Below are 17,977 nucleotides of genomic sequence, written 5' to 3'. Positions count from 1 at the left end.
TGAGGCGGACTCAAGTGCAGTGATTGACCCGCAGCGCATCGCCTCAGCCGGAGTGAGGGATTGGTTGAAATTCGTTCTTTGCTGCAGTTGCATGCAGCTTAAGACTACGAGTACGCACTATTGATTGGCGTTTTATTTTACGATGCGCAAAGCGATCCCCACTCTTCCGCCGAGCGCTCAAGATCCGTGCCGGTAACTATAAAACCAACGAGACGAGATTAAAAACGTAAACAAGTGGACCGTTACTGAATCACATTGCGATAGCGAGGGATTATTATCCCTGTCCTTATCACTCGTACACACATATATTGCGTCAGTTAGTCGATGACAGCTGTCGTTGCGTTTTGTGCTACAAGAAAGCAGTCAGTACAGCAGTTGTCAACATTTGGTCCGCCATGTTGTGATCAAGATCATTCGTTTATTTTTGTCAAAATTCTAACTTTATAATTGTTTATTCAAATAAAAATGCCATGAACCCCTGAAACTTTGTTTACATTCTTTATCTCGCCTCGTTGGCCTTACTATAACTTAAGAGGTGCCAACAGTGCCTGAGGACACCTGTCGCGGGCTCGATAATCGTAGAACTGAGTCTGGGTGATTTTCTGAATGAGGCTTGAATGTTTGTGAAAACCCCACGACACAAGGATAAGGATTGAATACTTCAGTGTGGGTAGTTTTTTTTTAAATACTTCTACACTTTTAAAAGATAAAACGGTTTACTCACGCATATTTAAATCACGAGTAGAAAAGAACCAGCTGCTGCGTCTGCTCATGATGAATGACTTCGTTTTGATTCGAAACTATTCCGAGAATACCTATAGATACGCGTGAGTGAGGTTTCATTTGTTAGTATGCGAGCAGATGTCACAATCAACCCAAGAGAGCATGATAAATGAAAAGTCTGAATAGCTACTGTTTAACTTCAGTAAACTTCAGACTTATCTTCCTCTAAGCTTAATTGATATTAAATATTCCATATAACTTTCTTTCTTCACAGACTCGAGCAAAACTTTAATGATTTTGGAAGGATGTGCTGAACCGAATTTAGGATGCTGCATATTACTGCGCGGAGCACCCTTACAGGAACTGATTAAGGTTAAAAAGGTGGCTCGGTTCATGGTCCTAGCGTGTTACAACTGGAAGCTAGAGAAAGCATTCCTCGGCGACATTGAAGCCATCCTGCCAGAACCTGGAATGACGTTTGACGATGATGTAAATGAAAACGATGTCACAAAAGAGGAAGTTACAAATAATTTCAATAACAGCGATACTCAGAGCAATCAAAGCGCGAATGATGAAGCAAAACGCAGTGATTCGGTACAGGAAGAGTCTAGGAAGAGTAATGAGACTGACAGCAACGAGTCTTCTAGATCTGATAATATATTTACAAATGCAAATGTCAAAACTGACAACGATAAAAGTGATGTTACTGTTAAGAATGACGCTAAAATTGATGATACGAAATGTAATGAGATGATTGACGATTATAACAGCAAACAGATGTTAAATGATGACCCTTTGCAAAACACGAAGTTTGTTCGTAAGACGGACAGTGACAAGACGTTGAGTTGTGGTGTTCCTATTAGGGATTTTAGCGATCCATTGCGCGCTACGTTGTCGGTGGATGATGATGTGTTCCTACCGAAGGAGGAAGCGAAGCTAAAAGCTGATACTCATACCGATAGGTGAGTGAGTTTAATAATATGTTAGTATATTTCTTTGAAATTTCCCTGTTCGGGCGATATTTTTTTTTTCTGTGTCACCAATTTTATTAATGCTTTTGTGTGTGCTTTTGGTTCGATTTGCGTAGTTATTTTTTGTGCTGTGATTTGATTTTAAATACTTTACATTTGAATTGTTCCCATTGTCACTAAGTCGTGATCTAATTTTATTTATTATTTTAACCGGCTTAGCCTCTCTTAAGCCTATAGAAGCCGAAGCCTATAGAAGTGTTCCCACCAGATGGTGCACGGACGACGTGGTGCTGTCGATGTCCCCCAACATGATAATCCCGGCGCCGTTCCTGGAGACGGAGGCGGGGCGGCGCTGCGGGCTGCGCGCGCAGTTCCCCGCGCCGCTGCTGGCGCGCGCCCCCGCGCCCCCCGCGCGCGCCCCCCGCGCCCCGCCCGCGCCCGCCGCGCCCCCGCACCCGCTCAAGGTACTGGCCGGCTATACCCAGAACAACCTTTAGACTTGTCATGAAAGGGATGAGAATCATCTTGCTTATTCGATTGACAGTCAGTAAAAGCAAAGACGTTGAAAAACATATGAATTGCAAGAAACTCCACGAATGTTTATTTGCACGATAGCCGAGTGGTTGTAGTTACCTACTAAGTTACTGATTGTGACCTGACGCCGGTTCGATCCCTGCGTAATACAAGGATGTGAATTGAATGTTTGTGAATCCACCCGCGACGCAAGGATTAGTTTCCATGATTCGGGAAGCGATTTTTTGTAATCCTTAATTACTACGAAACTAGTCGGGCAATCCTGATAAATGCGCATGAGTAAACCGTTTCATCATTTAATAATGAATCATTTTCACGATAGGTACTATTATAGTAATCCTTAATATATAATCCTTGTTTTAGGAAGTACACCCGTTCGTTCAGATGGCTATAGCGTCGCCGGCCGATGATCCCGCTCAAAAGGCTGCGCTGGCGCACTACAGGGCCACCGGCGGCCGACTAGTCAACGACAAACATAAGCGTGAGTCTCTCGTCTTTTCTGTCTGTTGGCAAAAAAATAATAATATAGTTTTCCCATTGTTGAGGATTGTGACTCCTCTGACGGATGATAGTCTCCAAATCTTCGTATCCAAAGTCTGTAAGCATCCTTAAAATTAAAAGTTCCGCTGATACATATTTGGCTTACCAAAAAATTTATAGTAAAAAGTCTTTAAACATTTCTCAAAGACAATTACCAAAATATTTGATTGACCTGAAAAACTTTCTTTGAAACTTCATATTCTGTAGATCAATGCCCCTTATACAAGCCGACTGTGGTGAAGAAGCAGAAAGAGCCCGAAGTCGACCCGAACGAGAAGCCGAGTGAGAACGAACCGCTAGACCCCCTGGCGCCGGAAAACCACCAGCAACTCAGCCTGTTGCTGTACAGCTTCAGCAACAAGTCCGCCAATGTACCAGACTTCTGCGTCAACCCATGGTAAGTAAACGTATTTTTAACCCAACATTACATCGTATGACAACACCCCTTCTTTTGGGTCGGCCAAAAGAGGGGGTGTTGTAAGATGACGTGTTTTTCAGTCTGTCTGTCTGTGGGATTATAACTTCTAAACAGATTGAGCGATTTAGTAGTGTAGTTTTGTATTAAAGGTGAAATATGATGTTTGATTGATGAAAGTTGTTCGTAGGTTTTTTTAATTTTTGTTCATGTTACCCAGGATAGTAACTATGGAGATGTACGGGCGACACGACATCTCGCTGGGCGCGTTCCTGGAGAAGTATTGCTTCAACGGTGACTACAAGTGCACTTCACCTAACTGTAATGTCCCCATGAACCAGCATGTACGCAGGTAGATTATCATCGGCCTAGCCTTTTCCTAACTATGTTGGGCTCAGCTTCCAGTCTAACCGGTTTCAGCTAAGTACCAGTGTATTACAAGGAGCGTATGCCTATCTGATCTCCTCAACCCAGTTACCTTGGCAACACGATACCCCTTGGTTAGACTGGTTGTCAGGCTTTCAAACTTCTGACTACCTGTAAGGACTGTCAACGATGTAGGAATAACAGCCGGGACCCACAATTTAACGTGCCTTCCGAAACACGGAATAACTCGTTTTGATAAAGTTGGTCACCCATCTACGGACCAACCGCGTCAAGCGTAACTTAACCTGTGGTAGATAGTTATAGTATTAGATATAGTATCAAATAGTTTTATTCACCTACAAAAAAAATATTATCAACACATAATTACCCGACCAACTTCCTCTTTATACTCCATCTATATGTATAAAATATGTTGAAATTTATGAAATGTTGGTTTGTTAATGACAACTAAGGCCCGAAACAAATGGACCGCATTTCAACTGCAATCCAACCGCAAATTCAACCAATCCAACCGCTATTTGATACTTGTTTTGCTAATTTACGCTGTTTTTGCAGACATTCATTTTAATGTAAAATGCTATTGTAATATTTTATTTTGAAAAGAGTAACTTATGGAGTTGCTTGCCGGTTCTTCTCCATAAGAATGACACTTTGGAACCGTGCAACTAGAGTCAGTAATGTAACGTTTTAGTCAGTAATGTAAAGTGCCTGAGAAACGGCCTATTTGAAATAAAAACTTTTTGATTTTGATTGAGTTCAAGTGCAGTTTGAATGCAGTTGACACGACTAGGCGACAGCAATAGGAGCCTAAAGCTATTACTTAAAAATTATTGTATTTTAAGTTTCATACATATCAGCGTTATACCAACAAAATTATGTTTCAAGGTTCGTCCACGAAGATGTGTGTATAACAATCACGTGCAATACGATCGGACACAGCAACGTCGACAAAGGCAAGGAGGAGCAAAGCAAACAGGTAGGTCTAATAAGAATGGTTATATTGTTATTTTTCTTCATTATTCCCTGATCTATAGATATCCTGATTCGGATGTACGATGCATCAATGTCTTTCGAATTCATGTGTTGAATACAAAGTAAAAATTCCCTTGATAAAATTGGTTCAGGAAAATAACGTGAGAAAAATCAAATCTGAGGGTTTCCGATGGTATTTTAGACCACGTCAGAGGGTTTCATGCATGGTCGTTCATTAACCTTACGGTAAGAAGAATAAATTAAAGTCGGGATGGGACTTATCGACCAATTAGCCGTTACTCACGGCTTCGGGCTCGCTTAATGTCGGCTTTCACTGTGTAACATAATCCGGTGTTTGAGCTGAATAAAATCTACCCTTTAGTATGTGTTATTCCAGTCTTTAATCTATCTATGAGCCAGATATCAACAAAATCCGTAAACAGTATTTTTTGCGTGAAATGGAAACAATTTTTTTTTATAATAACTAACGTGAGACTGATTTATTATTAAATGATGTAACGGTTTACTCACGCGTATTTATCGGAAATGCCCGACTAGTTTCGGACCCAACCGGAGTCTTTTATCATGAGCTGAGTCGCGATCCCGCCGCGTTAATTATTATATTTAATAAGGAAACAAACTTTGTTCTTAACACACACTTTTCATTTTGTGTGTTACTAGCTGTTGCCCGCGACTTCGTCTGCGTGGTTGTGTTTTTTTTCACATTTTCCATTGTATGTTCGCTTCTATTAGTCGCAGCGTGATGGTATATAGCCTATAACCTTCCTCGATGAATGGTCTATTCAACACAAAAATAATTCCCTGAGATTAGCACGTTCAAACAAACAAACTATTCAGCTTTATATATTAGTATAGATAATAGTGTTATGACACATTCCCGACGTGGTGTGTGGCGGGGCAGGTGATGTTCTGGTCGCGCTGCGCGGCGTGCGGCGAGGCGGGCGCGGCGCGGCGCGTGTCGGGCGCGGCGCTGGCGCTGTCGCTGGCGGCCTACGTGCGGCTGCGGCTGCACGCGGTGCGCTACGCGCGCGCGCACACGTGCCCGCACCCGCTGCACGCGCACGCGCACGCCTTCGTGCACCACCTCACCACCGCCTGCTTCAGGTACACAGCATTCCCACCTCATCTATACAATTTTTGACAAATTTGGTGCAAGTAAAAATTAACCACCACTCGTTATTTTTATATTTTCAATCTTTTTTGTTTCTTTTTATTTTATTTTATTGTAAATATATTGTACCTTATGCAGATACATTTAATTTGTTGTTTCTCAAAGTGGCGATTTGAGTAAGTTTTTTTTCCCCTTGTTAGATAAATCTGGTACTTTCCTCAAAAAGCCACTCCAAGGAAATACCGTGCATTGGTTTATGCATTTCTATTCGCACTGAAATTGTCAGGACTTCAAAGAGACTATGACGCCTGAGTTTGTTTCGACATTTCTACTCAGGGTAGTCAGATAGGAAATGTCGACTCCAGCGTTCTCAGAAAAAAGAAGACGTGTAAAAGTGATGATATATCCTACTTACAGAATAAATGATTTTATTTCATTTTGTTGCTTCGCTGCTCAGATTCAGTCAGCAAATGTATGACCCTACCCGCCGTCAAACCAAAAAAGTTGCATTGTAGGTACACTGATATAGTACCTACATTTCCTAGGACAAAATAAAGGTGGTTATAAATCCGAGAAAATTTCAATTTATTTTTGTCTCTTTTACGATGCAGGAATACAATACGCTTGACACTTAGGCTGCATTACAATGTTCTACCAATAACCCTTTATATCATTTATGTTCAAGTTGTCAGCCTTTTGGCAACTTTGTGAAACGAACAGAAAGGCCAATTTAAGCCAATTAACGCCATATTCCATTCCACAGGTACAGCAAGATAACCCCCTACGAGATCCAGCTGCCTCCCGACATGATTTCAATTAACTATGACACAAAACAAATGAGGGACAATCTCATCTCACAACTCAATGAACTTGTGCAAAAAGGTTGGTTGGTATATTAGAAAGTAATACATGCCTGTAAATGACCACTACTTATTACCTTCTTCGATATAGCAAAAGATTGAACTTTGATCACCATCAACATCATCATCATCATAATTTTTTCCCAACTATGTTGAGGTTAATTTCCAGTCTAACCGGATTCAACAAATACCAGTGTTTTACAAGGAACTGCCTATCTGACATTCTTAACCCAGTTACGGGTATGGGTGTTTGTGGTACCTTCGTTGTATCTGAATTCCATAACACAAGTGCTTTAGCAACTTACTTTGGGTTCAGAACAATGTATGTGATGTTGTCCGCATTTGTTTATACATTAGATTTTTATAGGTCACGAAATATTCAGCGGCTTATCTGACGTCGATGCAGAGAAAGACTATCAGTCGTTCAAACAGCACATGGAACAAATACATCTGGCGCTCACGTCGGCTAGCCTTCACGAAAACAACACTACTGCTGGTAAGCAAATATTAACCTTATGACTCTAATAATAGAGTTCAATATTGCCATGTACCATGTAGCAGTCGTTATGACTGATTTGGACGTTAGGGTCTTAATACTTATAAGAATAGAATAATAGAATACTAATAGAATGACTACACGTAAATAGTTAGACTATAGATAGTCTAACTATTTACGTGTAGTCACTCAATCTTAGAAAAAAGGTCACTCTGGCGTTGTACCTACCGATAATGATTCGTTACGAATTATAACATTCACTACCAACTTGCGATAATGATGAAGATTAACCACGTGATTTAACGCGGCTTATGTCAATCCCATACATTTTATTTTTTTCTGTTATTTACTGAAATTTTTAATTTATATGAGTATTTTGTTCCACCACTCCCGCCTTAAAGAATTTGTCCCAGTCAAAAGTATTCAAGTAACAAAAGCACACAGACTCAGAACAAGCGGTCGTGGATCACATAAATTCTTGTCCTACACAGTTAATTTTGTTTCAGCCATTGTACGTAGTCTGTGGGGTGTATCAGATCGAATCATCTCGGGAGAGAAGATGCTGCGAGACGCGCAGGACCGCTGGTCCAGTCCTCCGGCCAAGACGAAGGCGCAACCAGATAATATAGGTACTTATGTACTTTACATCTAACAACTCCAAACATCATCGTCTAAGCATTTTCCTAACTATGTGAGGGTCGGTTTCCTAACCTTCCTTCTAACCGGATGCAGCTAAGTGCCAGTGTTTTCAAGGATCTATATATCTTTATCTATATCCTATTCCTCCTTGCACTTGCAGTTGGGGTCGCTCCGATATCGACTACATTTCAACTGCAATCCAAACTGCAAATTGCAGTTCAAGTGCAGTCTCAATGCAGTTGACTCTACTGCAATAGAACTACAATCCCGACGACCTCCGTGGTCGAGTGGTGTCGCTAGCTCTGTGGTCCCGGGTTCGATCCCCGGTCGGGCCAATGTAAAAATTCACATTTCTACATTGTCTCGGGTCTGGGTGTTTGTGGTACCTTCGTTGTATTGAATTCCATAACACAAGTGCTTTAGCATCTTACTTTGGGTTCAGAACAATGTATGTGATGTTGTCCGCAAAAATTAAAAAAGAAATTAAACCAAACGTGCAGTCCGTTTGATTCAATCCGAATTGCAATTTGCAGTTGGATTGCAGTTGAAAGTGCAGTCTGTCATGAGCCTTACATACAGTGATCGCGGTTCTGTAAATCTTTTGTTGTTATTAAACTGTGTTGCTGACAATAAACTGTATGTATGTATGCTTCTGAATACATAAAGATGAATAAAAAAAAACCTATTTTGAAAATAAATTGCTTCTCGGTACTCTAAAACATATCATTTTTTAGCTTCATTTCAACATCAACTGATCTTAAAGATTATGTTATTACCTCGTGTTATTAATTGACGACTATTTTCGTTACAGCTGAAGATAAATCTGATTTGGAGGACTCATCTGGTGACGACACCAGTAAGGAAGGCGCGGGTATGTTAATATTCTAATTATTCTTGCAAACTTTAATAATAATCTCTATTGACAAAGTAATTTTTACTAGCTTTTCGCTCGTGGCTTCGACCGCGTCGAGGTCGGTTATATCGCGTTTCCAAGAGAACTCTTCAAAAGTCCGGGATAAAAACTATTCTTTGTTCTTTCTCAAGGTCCAACTCTATGTCTGTGTCAAATATCATTAAAATCAGTTCAGTGGTTTAGACGTGAAAGCGTAACAGACAGACAGACAGACAGAGTTACTTTCGCATTTATAATATTATTAGGGATAATTTTCTTCATCGTTATATACTGCTGTTAAGCTATTCTTTTATAATCGCCAAAAAAATCAAAGTTAAGCTCGTATCATTATTTGTTCAAATATTTATTGATACTTTTTTTTATTTACAACATATAATATTTATACTACAGGTACAACATACGTGTTTACAGATAGCAAGGAACCAGAAAAGGAACATACTGGTAAGCAGATTGCGTGCCAGTCTTGGAACAAAATAAAATTGAATAATTAAAAAACCCCCGATAGTAAAAAAATCCAACCACAATAACTTTTAAATCTTCCAACCAAATTTTTATCAAACATGTCTAAGAAAACTAGCGCATAATTAACCGTTAAATATTAAACAAACCAATCTATTCTACAAATCTGTCAATTCGTTTGGGAGCTACGATGCCACAAACTGACACGTCAAACTTAAAACATCCCTCTCTTTGCGTCGGGGGTTAATCAGAATGTAAAGAATTAATTTTCAGAAAACCACTGTGACAGTATTAATTATTAATTATTTATATTTGAGTACATTTCCTTTTTTAGGTACAGAGGAAGATGAAGAGAAAGGTGACAAGAAAACAGTCCGTCAAATACTATCACAGCTTCTGTCTAACAACCAACCAGCCAATCAGGTAAAAGACAGTTCAGATTTCAGCCAATAACAGAGCTGTTTGAAGATGACATGTTATATCAATGACTAGCTGTTGCCCGCGACTTCGTCGAAGATATAAGTTATGATTTATACCTGCCCTTGTTTTTTTTCACATTTTTCATTGTATCTTCGCTCCCGTTAGTCGCAGCGCTATGGTATATAGCCTAAAACCTTCCTCGATGAATGGTCTATTCAATACAAAAATATTTTTTTCAAATTGAACCAGTAGTTCCTGAGATCAGCGCGTTCAAACAAACAAACTCTTCAGCTTTGTATATTAGTATAGATGTAACAGATTAATGTTTTTCTTATAGATCTTTGGATGTCATTTATAAAGGCTAGGTTCACTGCAATGTTTGTTACTTCTGAACATTCGCATTTAGATAACGTTTGGTCTAGAGTTAGTCGACAACTTGGATTAACACAGGCTTTTTGTAGCTATGACCAACATACAATAACATAGTAACTATAGTGAGACTGATTTATTATTAAATGATGTAACGGTTTACTCACGCATATTTATCGGAAGTGCCCGACTAGTTTCGGACCCAATCGGAGTCGAGCTCCGCTCATGATTAAGAACTCCGGTTGGGTCGATTTACTCTAATTTGAGCCTAAAGTGGATAACATAGGGTGTATATTTTTGTGTACAGTATTCTCATCTTCGTAGCATTGTAATTTGAGCCTAAGGTGGATGATATAAGGTTAATATTTGTGTAGAGCGGCATCATCCTGTCGAGCGGCGAGGTGCCGGTGGTAGTGTTGGCGGGCGAGCTGGGCTCCGTGATCGCGGCCACGCTGGCCTCCGTCACCTACCGCCGGACCAGGTCCCAGCTCAGGCACAGGTATACAATCATGTTGCATAGTGATTCACTACTGTATCTAAGTAGCTTTCGATGGGGCCGTTCATATGTTACGTAAGCAGATTTATTACAATTATTTACCTCCCCATAGTCCCCATCCCGCTTGTCAGCAAAAGTAAGCAAACCTCTTACCCCTCAAGATTACGAAAACATTTTTCAATTATAAATGTATTAAGGAAGATTAAAAGCACGTAAAATGAAATATATGGTAGTAAGGGCTAGAAACTTCACTCACTAATAAAAATCGTGCTGGTAAGTGACGTCACATGAGATTATTAATCATCATTATCTCCTATGATTTTCGTTTACAAGGTAAAAGAAAACAATACGAGCCCAATTTTCTTTTTTGGAAATCTGTCTTACGGACTTAAACAGTTTTATTTTTTGTTAAATACCTAATTAATATAATATCCTGTTTAGTACTCAATCGGATCAGGAGGAGGAGAATATGAATGCTGCCGGTAAAGACAAGACTGATGGCGACAAATCTAAGCAGGCGAAGTCAAACGACCATGTTGAGGTGTTGCTCAAGGTAACTTATTACATCAGTATTTTTTCAATACTCAAAACTTTATTGCTTCCATGATATAGTTATGGTTACCGGCACGGATCTTGAGCGCTCGGTGGAAGAGTGGGGATCGCTTTGCGCATCGTAAAATAAAACACCAATCAATTGTGCGTACTCGTCGTCTTGAGGGGCATGCATCTGCAGCAAAGAACGAATTTCAACTAATCACTCATGACGGCCATGACGCGATGCGCTGCGGGCCAATCACTGCACTGTAGTCCGCCTCACGCCTCACTTCATACCGGACACAAAAAATCACTTCTGCGCAGGTGAAGGTCAGCGCTCAAAATCCGTGCCGGTAACTGTACAGGTGGTAATTTTAGGTAAAATGAACAATTATGGACCCCGTAGGGCACAGCATTATGGTAGGAGAGAGGAAGAGCTCTGTTTTATACTTTATTATATTATTATTTTGTTTTTGTACACGACACTTTTTACGACTTGGCCAATAGATATTTGTAGCGAAGTCGACGAAATATTTGTCGTGGACGTGACTTGACGTGCTTAGCCAAAGCTTGATGGTCCGACATTAGAAACGGCGGCTTGATGTTGGCAGTAAAGCTAATTCGACTTTCTTCTTCGTAGCATAGATCGACAATCGCAACAAAAGTAATCTATCTGAAAAAGATAACTTCAATTTCGTAGAATCGTAGCCAAGTTTGTAGCCAAGCTGATTTGACAGTGGACTGTCGTGGCATGGGTAATTTGCCATTCGAAGTGATTCAAAGCCAATGAGGCTTACAAAGTAAAGATGACCTGACTTTCATTGCGGAATTAAGATGCCATTGGTAGCAAGATCAACATCATCCTTTATCCTCCCACTGCTGGGCATAGGCCTCCCCTTTCTTGTGTCAATTTCTAAGGTCCTGTGCCAGCCTCATCCAGACTCGATCCGAGACTTTTACTATGTCATATATATATTCGAATTAAAAATACCTTTCAATTGTAATAAAGGTGCCTTAAAGTTTGTAACGAAAGTTGACATTCGTAGTCAATTGCGCTTTCGTGGTAAAGATGGCCTGACACTACCAGCAAAGACAGCAAATTGGTAATTCTTAGATATTAAGATATTCCAAGCAGAGCAATAAAAATGTTTATTCATTGTCGTACATGTAAGGACGGGCTGGTGTGCCGCGTGTACTACGCGTCGCAGTTCCAGCGGCTGCGGCACCTGCTGCTGCAGCCGCTGAGCGCGGACTCCAAGTGCGGCTGCTACGACGACGCCAAGGATAGGACCGACAGTACGTATGCACCGACATATAAGCCCCGCAAGTTCATATTGCGATAGAACTTTGTCACAATGTGTGATGCCACTCACCGTAAAAAGTACAGATAACAAAAATGTAAATACTTTAGTTACATATCTATACTTCTATACTAATATATAAAGCTGAAGAGTTTGTTAGTCTGAACGCGCTAATCTCAGGAACTACTGAGCCTTTCTTATTGAAAAAATCTTTTTGTGTTCAATAGACCATTCATCGAGAAAAGTTTTAGGCTAGATAACATCACGCTGCTACTAATAGGAGCGAAGATACAATGGAAAATGTGGCAAAAACGGGATAAATATTCATCTTCGAGGGCTTCCGTTCAAAAATTCTAACTTATATCTTCTAACCACGCGGACGAAGTCGGGGGCAACAGCTAGTTCATTTACATAATTCTTTTAGTATTTTAAAATTGAATTAGCTTTTTCGGTTTTCTTGAAGGTTAAGTGGCGAACGGTAGGTACTGGCAGTTTGATTGCGTCACCAAGATGGCCGCCAATCGCAAAACCATCGTGCGGGGCTTATAGAGACGATTTAATATCTTCACAAACTTATAAACTTACATTTGTGTGATCCACGAATGCTTGTTCTAAGTATCGGTGTTTTTGTCAATGTGATTTATATGTTTGTAAAACCCGTGCGACACAAGTATTAAATTCCTCCAGGGACCCTGCAGCAGGCTGTTGCCCGCGACTTCGTCCACGTGGTTAGAAGGTGTTGAACCGTTTTCGAAGCGCACGCAACTCGAAGATGAATAATTTTCCCCGTTTTTTCCACATTTTCTATTGTATCTTCGCTCCTATTAGCTGCAACGTGATCTGATATAGCCTAAAACCTTCCTCGATGAATGGTCTCTTCAATACAAAAATAATTTTTCAATTTGAACCAGTAGTTCCTGAGATTAGCGCGTTCAAACAAACAAACTCTTCAGCCTTATATATTTGTATAGATTAACTACAGATTTACAAAAAAAATCGGTAACCTTTTGAACCCCGACCACAACGACAAACTAAACTGTGGTAGACAAAGCAGATGACACAAAAATCTTCGTATTTTTGTCAAATAAGCTGAATGTTAATATAATTGTTTACAATCCGTTCTTCAGAAGGTCTGTGCGATATTGAAGAGGGTTTCATCCGATCGCTCGCACACTGCGTCCCGTGGGCCGCGCGCGGAGGCAAGTCTGGATCTACATTTTGTAAGACCAAAGGTATGTTTATAAAACTATTAAGTTATTAAGTTATGGAGGGATTATCACCTCTGAAAATGTTATTGCAGTTGTGAAAGAGAAATAGTGTAGATCGGCTTCACTTTTCTGAAATAAATTTAAGTAAACTAAACGATGTAATGAAATTATTTATTCTATAAGTAGGATATATCATCAATTTTACATGTCTTCTTTTTTTTGAGATCGCTGGAGTCGACATTTCCTATCCGACTACTCTGAGAAGAAATGTCGAAACAAACTCAGGGGTCACAGTCTCTTTTGAAGTCATGATGGTGGCCCTCGGTTATTCCCACGTTTTATACCGTCACTTTTCTTGGTTATTTGTCGTTCCGGTTGGACTTTTGTAACTCATTTTGAGGCACTTTCTGATAAGCTAGCAGGCTGAAATTTTCGGGGTAGTTTCAATCCCGATAACAATGCAATTTACAACAAAATTTAATGGACATTTAGAAACGTGGGTATATAGTATTTTTTAATACATTAATTTTAAAGTAAATAATTGTATCAAAGTAAATTGCTGAAGCATAAATGGCTTCCTTATTAGTTATTGAAACCACTTTTTAATTAATTTCCAAACGACCTTAATTGATAAGATCTGTAGTTCACTTGTACATAACTAAATATAGTTAAAACAAAATACAGCTAAGCTTTTTATTCAGTAATTGACATCTATTCTGAAATGAATTGTCGTTTTGTACTGTGATATATCTGTCTCGCTCTCTCCGACAGATGACAGATATGTGCTGAAAGAGATGACGAAACCCGAATGGCAGCAGTTCTTGGAGTTTGCGCCGCACTACTTTAACTACGTTACTACCTGCAGACAGAATAAACAGCCAAGCTTGCTAGGTTAGTAGTTTGCTTTCCTTCCTTTTATGTAATAACCAGTTATAGTGAAACTTCTTTCAGCGTGACAAGGACATAACTGGACGGCAATGCAACAGAAGTCCGTTACGATAGTATGGCGTCAGGTTTCTGTACCATTCGGTTTTTAATTAATATTTTAGATTTGTCAATAGATACTTTATAAATCAAAAACAATTGAAAAAATAATAATTTTTAATTTAACTTAATTGCTATCTCGTTTCGCCAAGAAGTTTTACTTCAATCGCGTGTGATGGTTACACGCAATAATTTATGATTTTTGAGACAGATATGAACTTTCCCTTCTGTTATTTTTCCCACGTTTTTATACACTCACTTTCTTGTATGTTTGTTTGTTTATCGTTCCGGTTGGATTGTTGCAACTCAGTTTGAGGCACTTCCCGATGCCCTGGCAGGCTGAAAATTGCAGGGTAGCTAACCCGATTACAATGCAATTTACAGATAATTCAAACCCGATGACAATGCAATGATTACAAATATTTAAACGTCTGCACCGATTTTCGTCTTATCGAGTACATCGAGTTTTTATTTTTAGGACATTTAAAAACGTCGGGTTTTAGGTATTTAAAGTCTATTTTTTTATTAGATATAGATCCTACAATTAAATGCCAGTAATTCATTTCATAACATTCGATATGTTTTGTTTGACGTGCCCCCCCCCCCTGGCCGCAGCGCGCATCCTGGGCGTGTTCAGCGTGGGCGGCGCGGGGTCGGGCGTGCTGGTGCTGGAGCACGTGTGGTACGGCTGCGGCGGCGCCACGCGCTTCGACCTCAAGGGCTCCAGCCGCCACCGCCTCGCGCCCGGCTCCAGCCCCGCCGTGCTCATGGACGAGAACCTGCTCAACCGTAACTACCGCCCATACCTGACTCACCACACTATCATCACCAGCCTAGCCTTTTCACAACAATAGTTTCTTCTAGTTAGTTAGTTTCTTCTCTCACAGCAAAAGCACTTAGGAAGCGGTGAAGGGTGCTGTCCAATGTAACCTGACCTTCAAAAAGTGCTACTTAGTAGCCTAATTTGAATAAATGAATTTTGATTTTGATTTGATTTTGACTATATTATCGTCGGCTTCCAGTCTAACCGGATTCAGCAAGTATACTTACCGGCACAGATCTTGAGCGCTCGGCAAAAGAGCGGGGGGAGCTCTTTGCGCATCTTAAAATAAAACGCCAATCAATTGTGCGTATTCGTTGTGTTGAGGTGCATGCAACTGCAGCAAATAACAAATTTCAACCAATCACGAATGCGCTGCGGGCCAATCACTGCACTTTAGTCCGCCCGCGCCTCACTTCATATCGGAAAAGGGACCCAAAAAATCACTTCTGCGCAGGTGAAGGTCAGCGCTCAAGATCCGTGCCGGTAACAATACCTCTGTTTTGCAAGGAGCAACTGCCTTTCTGATCTCCTCAACCCAGTTACCTGGGCAACATGATACCCCTTGGTTAGACTGGTTGTCGGACTTACAAGCTTCTGACTACCTGTAACGACTGTCAAGGCTGTCTGAATAACAGCCGGGACCCAAAATTCAACGTGCCTTCCGAAACACGGAGGAACTCGTTATGACAAATAACAATAACGCCATCTAGTATAAAACTAAGCAAAGCTTGTATTATGAGTACTAGACTAACGAAAAATATACTGATATAGTAGGATAGGTAAATTATTACAAAAGTCAAGTAGGGGTTTATTTTGCAGTAAACAGTACAATGTTGAGGCACAAAAATATTCTTAGAAAAAATAATTAACCGATAATCCTATCGTACTTACTAATATTATAACCTTTACGCAAAAATCACTGAACGGATTTCGACGTAACTCGGTACAGTTAGTTTCTAACAAGGATTAACACATAGGATTTAGATTCTATTCCGATTTTACACTCCCTAGGGTTTTTTTTCAATTTGTAACAGCTAGTTTACTAGCTCTGAGGTCCCTGGTTCGATATCTGGTCGGGTTAATGTCAAAATTCACATTTCTACATTGTCTCGGGTCTGGGTGTTTGTGGTACCCTCGTTATATCTGAATTCTATAACACAAGTGCTTTAGCAACTTACTTTGGGTTCAGAACAATGTACGTGATGTTGTCCGCATTTATTATTTACTAGCTTTTCGCCAGCGTCGAGGTCGGCTATATCGCGTTTCCAAAAGAACTCTTCAAAAGTCCGGGATAAAAACTATCCTAAGTTCTCAAGGTCAACTCTATCTCTGTACCAAATATTCATTCATTAGAATCAGTTCAGTGGTTTAGACGTGAAAGCGTAACAGACAGATAGAAAGACAGACAGACAGAGTTACTTTCGCATTTATAATATTCGTAGGGGTTATTAACTTCGTTTTCTACCTTCCCTGCTATACTTACACGCACCATATATTTTGGCAGTCCGCTGGGAGACTCCGCTGTACGTGCAGTCGCACACGGGCGCGGTGTTGTGGGACAGTATCGAGCGCGACTCCAGCTTCCTGGCCGCGCATGACGTCATGGACTACTCGCTGCTGCTCGGCCTGCACGGCAACACGCTCGTGCTCGGCATCATCGGTCAGTCACACACACTCACACACAATATGGACCTACCCACTCAGTCAACACTCAGTCACTTTGTTAATTTTCTCCTACCATTGCCAGATAAGATTCCCATTTGTTTTCAACTTCATTTTGTGCTAGTGTTGAGTTTCAGTGATGACGCTGGTGATTTCTATGGAAAAATTATACACAAAAATGTGAATTACAGCGAGCGAGAGTATAGCTTGATGAAGCGCTGCTGTGACTTAGGCACGATCTCATTGGCGAGCGCCATGTGATGTTCCGAAATTCCTATCTATTTATAAACTTTCGTTCATATACACCGAATACGATTTCTCCAACACTCCAGTCCCTAGCAAGAGGTAAATACTTAATTTGTTCTTTAATTTCGATAACAGATTATATCCGCACGTTCACCTGGGACAAGAAGCTAGAACATTTAGTGAAGAAGAACCTTGGTTCTGGACAGCCCACGGTGGTGTCGCCCGAGCAGTACAAGCGCAGGTTCTGCAACGCGGCGAGGAAGTACTTCCTGCAGTGCCCCTCGCATTGGGACCATCTGTATAACACTATACACGCGTAGACCCATGACCCCTACCCCTGGGGTCCTATGTAAAGGAATAATACAGCTATTGTAAAAGAAAGACGGCGAAGTTCACGGCGTTAACCGGCGCCTCATCTTCTTTCAACGTCAACTGCTCTAGCCAAAGGACTTAGAATTGTCGACGTGAAACAACGCTAAAGTATGGAAAGATAGTTAAAGCTATTCAATCTCTTGTAATGTTTATATCCACGAAGGAAAGTACTCCTTAATTTTCCAATTGTTATAGTATTAATATTTCATACTTACCAGTCACACAGATAGACAAAATATTGATTTACTTTATGACTTGTGGGCTCATTGAATTAAGAGTAAAAATGTTTATGTAGAAAAGATCAGAATTTTGAATGATTTTTTAATCCAGAGACTAAATGCTTTACTCTCATGGATAAATTAGTTCTTTTAGAATGTTATATACAGTATTGTATATTTGAAATTATTACGATGTTTTTTTTTTTAAGTTTAGTAAAATGATCTGTTACGTAATCATGTTTTAAAGTGCAGAACTCAAAATCAAAGATAATTATTATTTATACACAAATAAAGACGATAGAA

At 40.2% G+C, this 17,977-nt stretch overlaps 1 protein-coding gene across 2 annotated transcripts in view; it reads left to right on the top strand.

Annotated features, from left to right (window-relative positions):
* Nucleotides 1-17,977, top strand: part of LOC113498026 (1-phosphatidylinositol 3-phosphate 5-kinase-like) — an 18,104-nt gene extending 127 nt beyond the window's left edge. The window contains exons 2-22 of one of the 2 annotated variants that reach the window (XM_026877908.1): nucleotides 998-1,685; nucleotides 1,963-2,158; nucleotides 2,592-2,709; nucleotides 2,976-3,165; nucleotides 3,404-3,535; nucleotides 4,456-4,546; nucleotides 5,465-5,667; nucleotides 6,438-6,556; nucleotides 6,902-7,030; nucleotides 7,537-7,659; nucleotides 8,481-8,540; nucleotides 8,994-9,023; nucleotides 9,376-9,464; nucleotides 10,205-10,329; nucleotides 10,768-10,879; nucleotides 12,033-12,156; nucleotides 13,289-13,393; nucleotides 14,141-14,260; nucleotides 14,969-15,142; nucleotides 16,681-16,836; nucleotides 17,220-17,977. In XM_026877908.1, the coding sequence (XP_026733709.1) occupies nucleotides 1,015-1,685; nucleotides 1,963-2,158; nucleotides 2,592-2,709; nucleotides 2,976-3,165; nucleotides 3,404-3,535; nucleotides 4,456-4,546; nucleotides 5,465-5,667; nucleotides 6,438-6,556; nucleotides 6,902-7,030; nucleotides 7,537-7,659; nucleotides 8,481-8,540; nucleotides 8,994-9,023; nucleotides 9,376-9,464; nucleotides 10,205-10,329; nucleotides 10,768-10,879; nucleotides 12,033-12,156; nucleotides 13,289-13,393; nucleotides 14,141-14,260; nucleotides 14,969-15,142; nucleotides 16,681-16,836; nucleotides 17,220-17,404 (3,252 nt within the window). In that variant the 5' untranslated portion in view covers nucleotides 998-1,014 and the 3' untranslated portion in view covers nucleotides 17,405-17,977. Of the gene's footprint in view, nucleotides 1-997; nucleotides 1,686-1,962; nucleotides 2,159-2,591; nucleotides 2,710-2,975; nucleotides 3,166-3,403; nucleotides 3,536-4,455; nucleotides 4,547-5,464; nucleotides 5,668-6,437; nucleotides 6,557-6,901; nucleotides 7,031-7,536; nucleotides 7,660-8,480; nucleotides 8,541-8,972; nucleotides 9,024-9,375; nucleotides 9,465-10,204; nucleotides 10,330-10,767; nucleotides 10,880-12,032; nucleotides 12,157-13,288; nucleotides 13,394-14,140; nucleotides 14,261-14,968; nucleotides 15,143-16,680; nucleotides 16,837-17,219 lie in introns of both variants that reach the window. The other variant, XM_026877907.1, reaches the window with a different exon arrangement.

This window comes from Trichoplusia ni, chromosome 10, assembly GCF_003590095.1.
Source record: "Trichoplusia ni isolate ovarian cell line Hi5 chromosome 10, tn1, whole genome shotgun sequence".
In the NCBI taxonomy this organism is placed as follows: Eukaryota; Metazoa; Arthropoda; class Insecta; order Lepidoptera; family Noctuidae; genus Trichoplusia; species Trichoplusia ni.
This window is presented reverse-complemented; position numbering and strand designations above follow the sequence as displayed.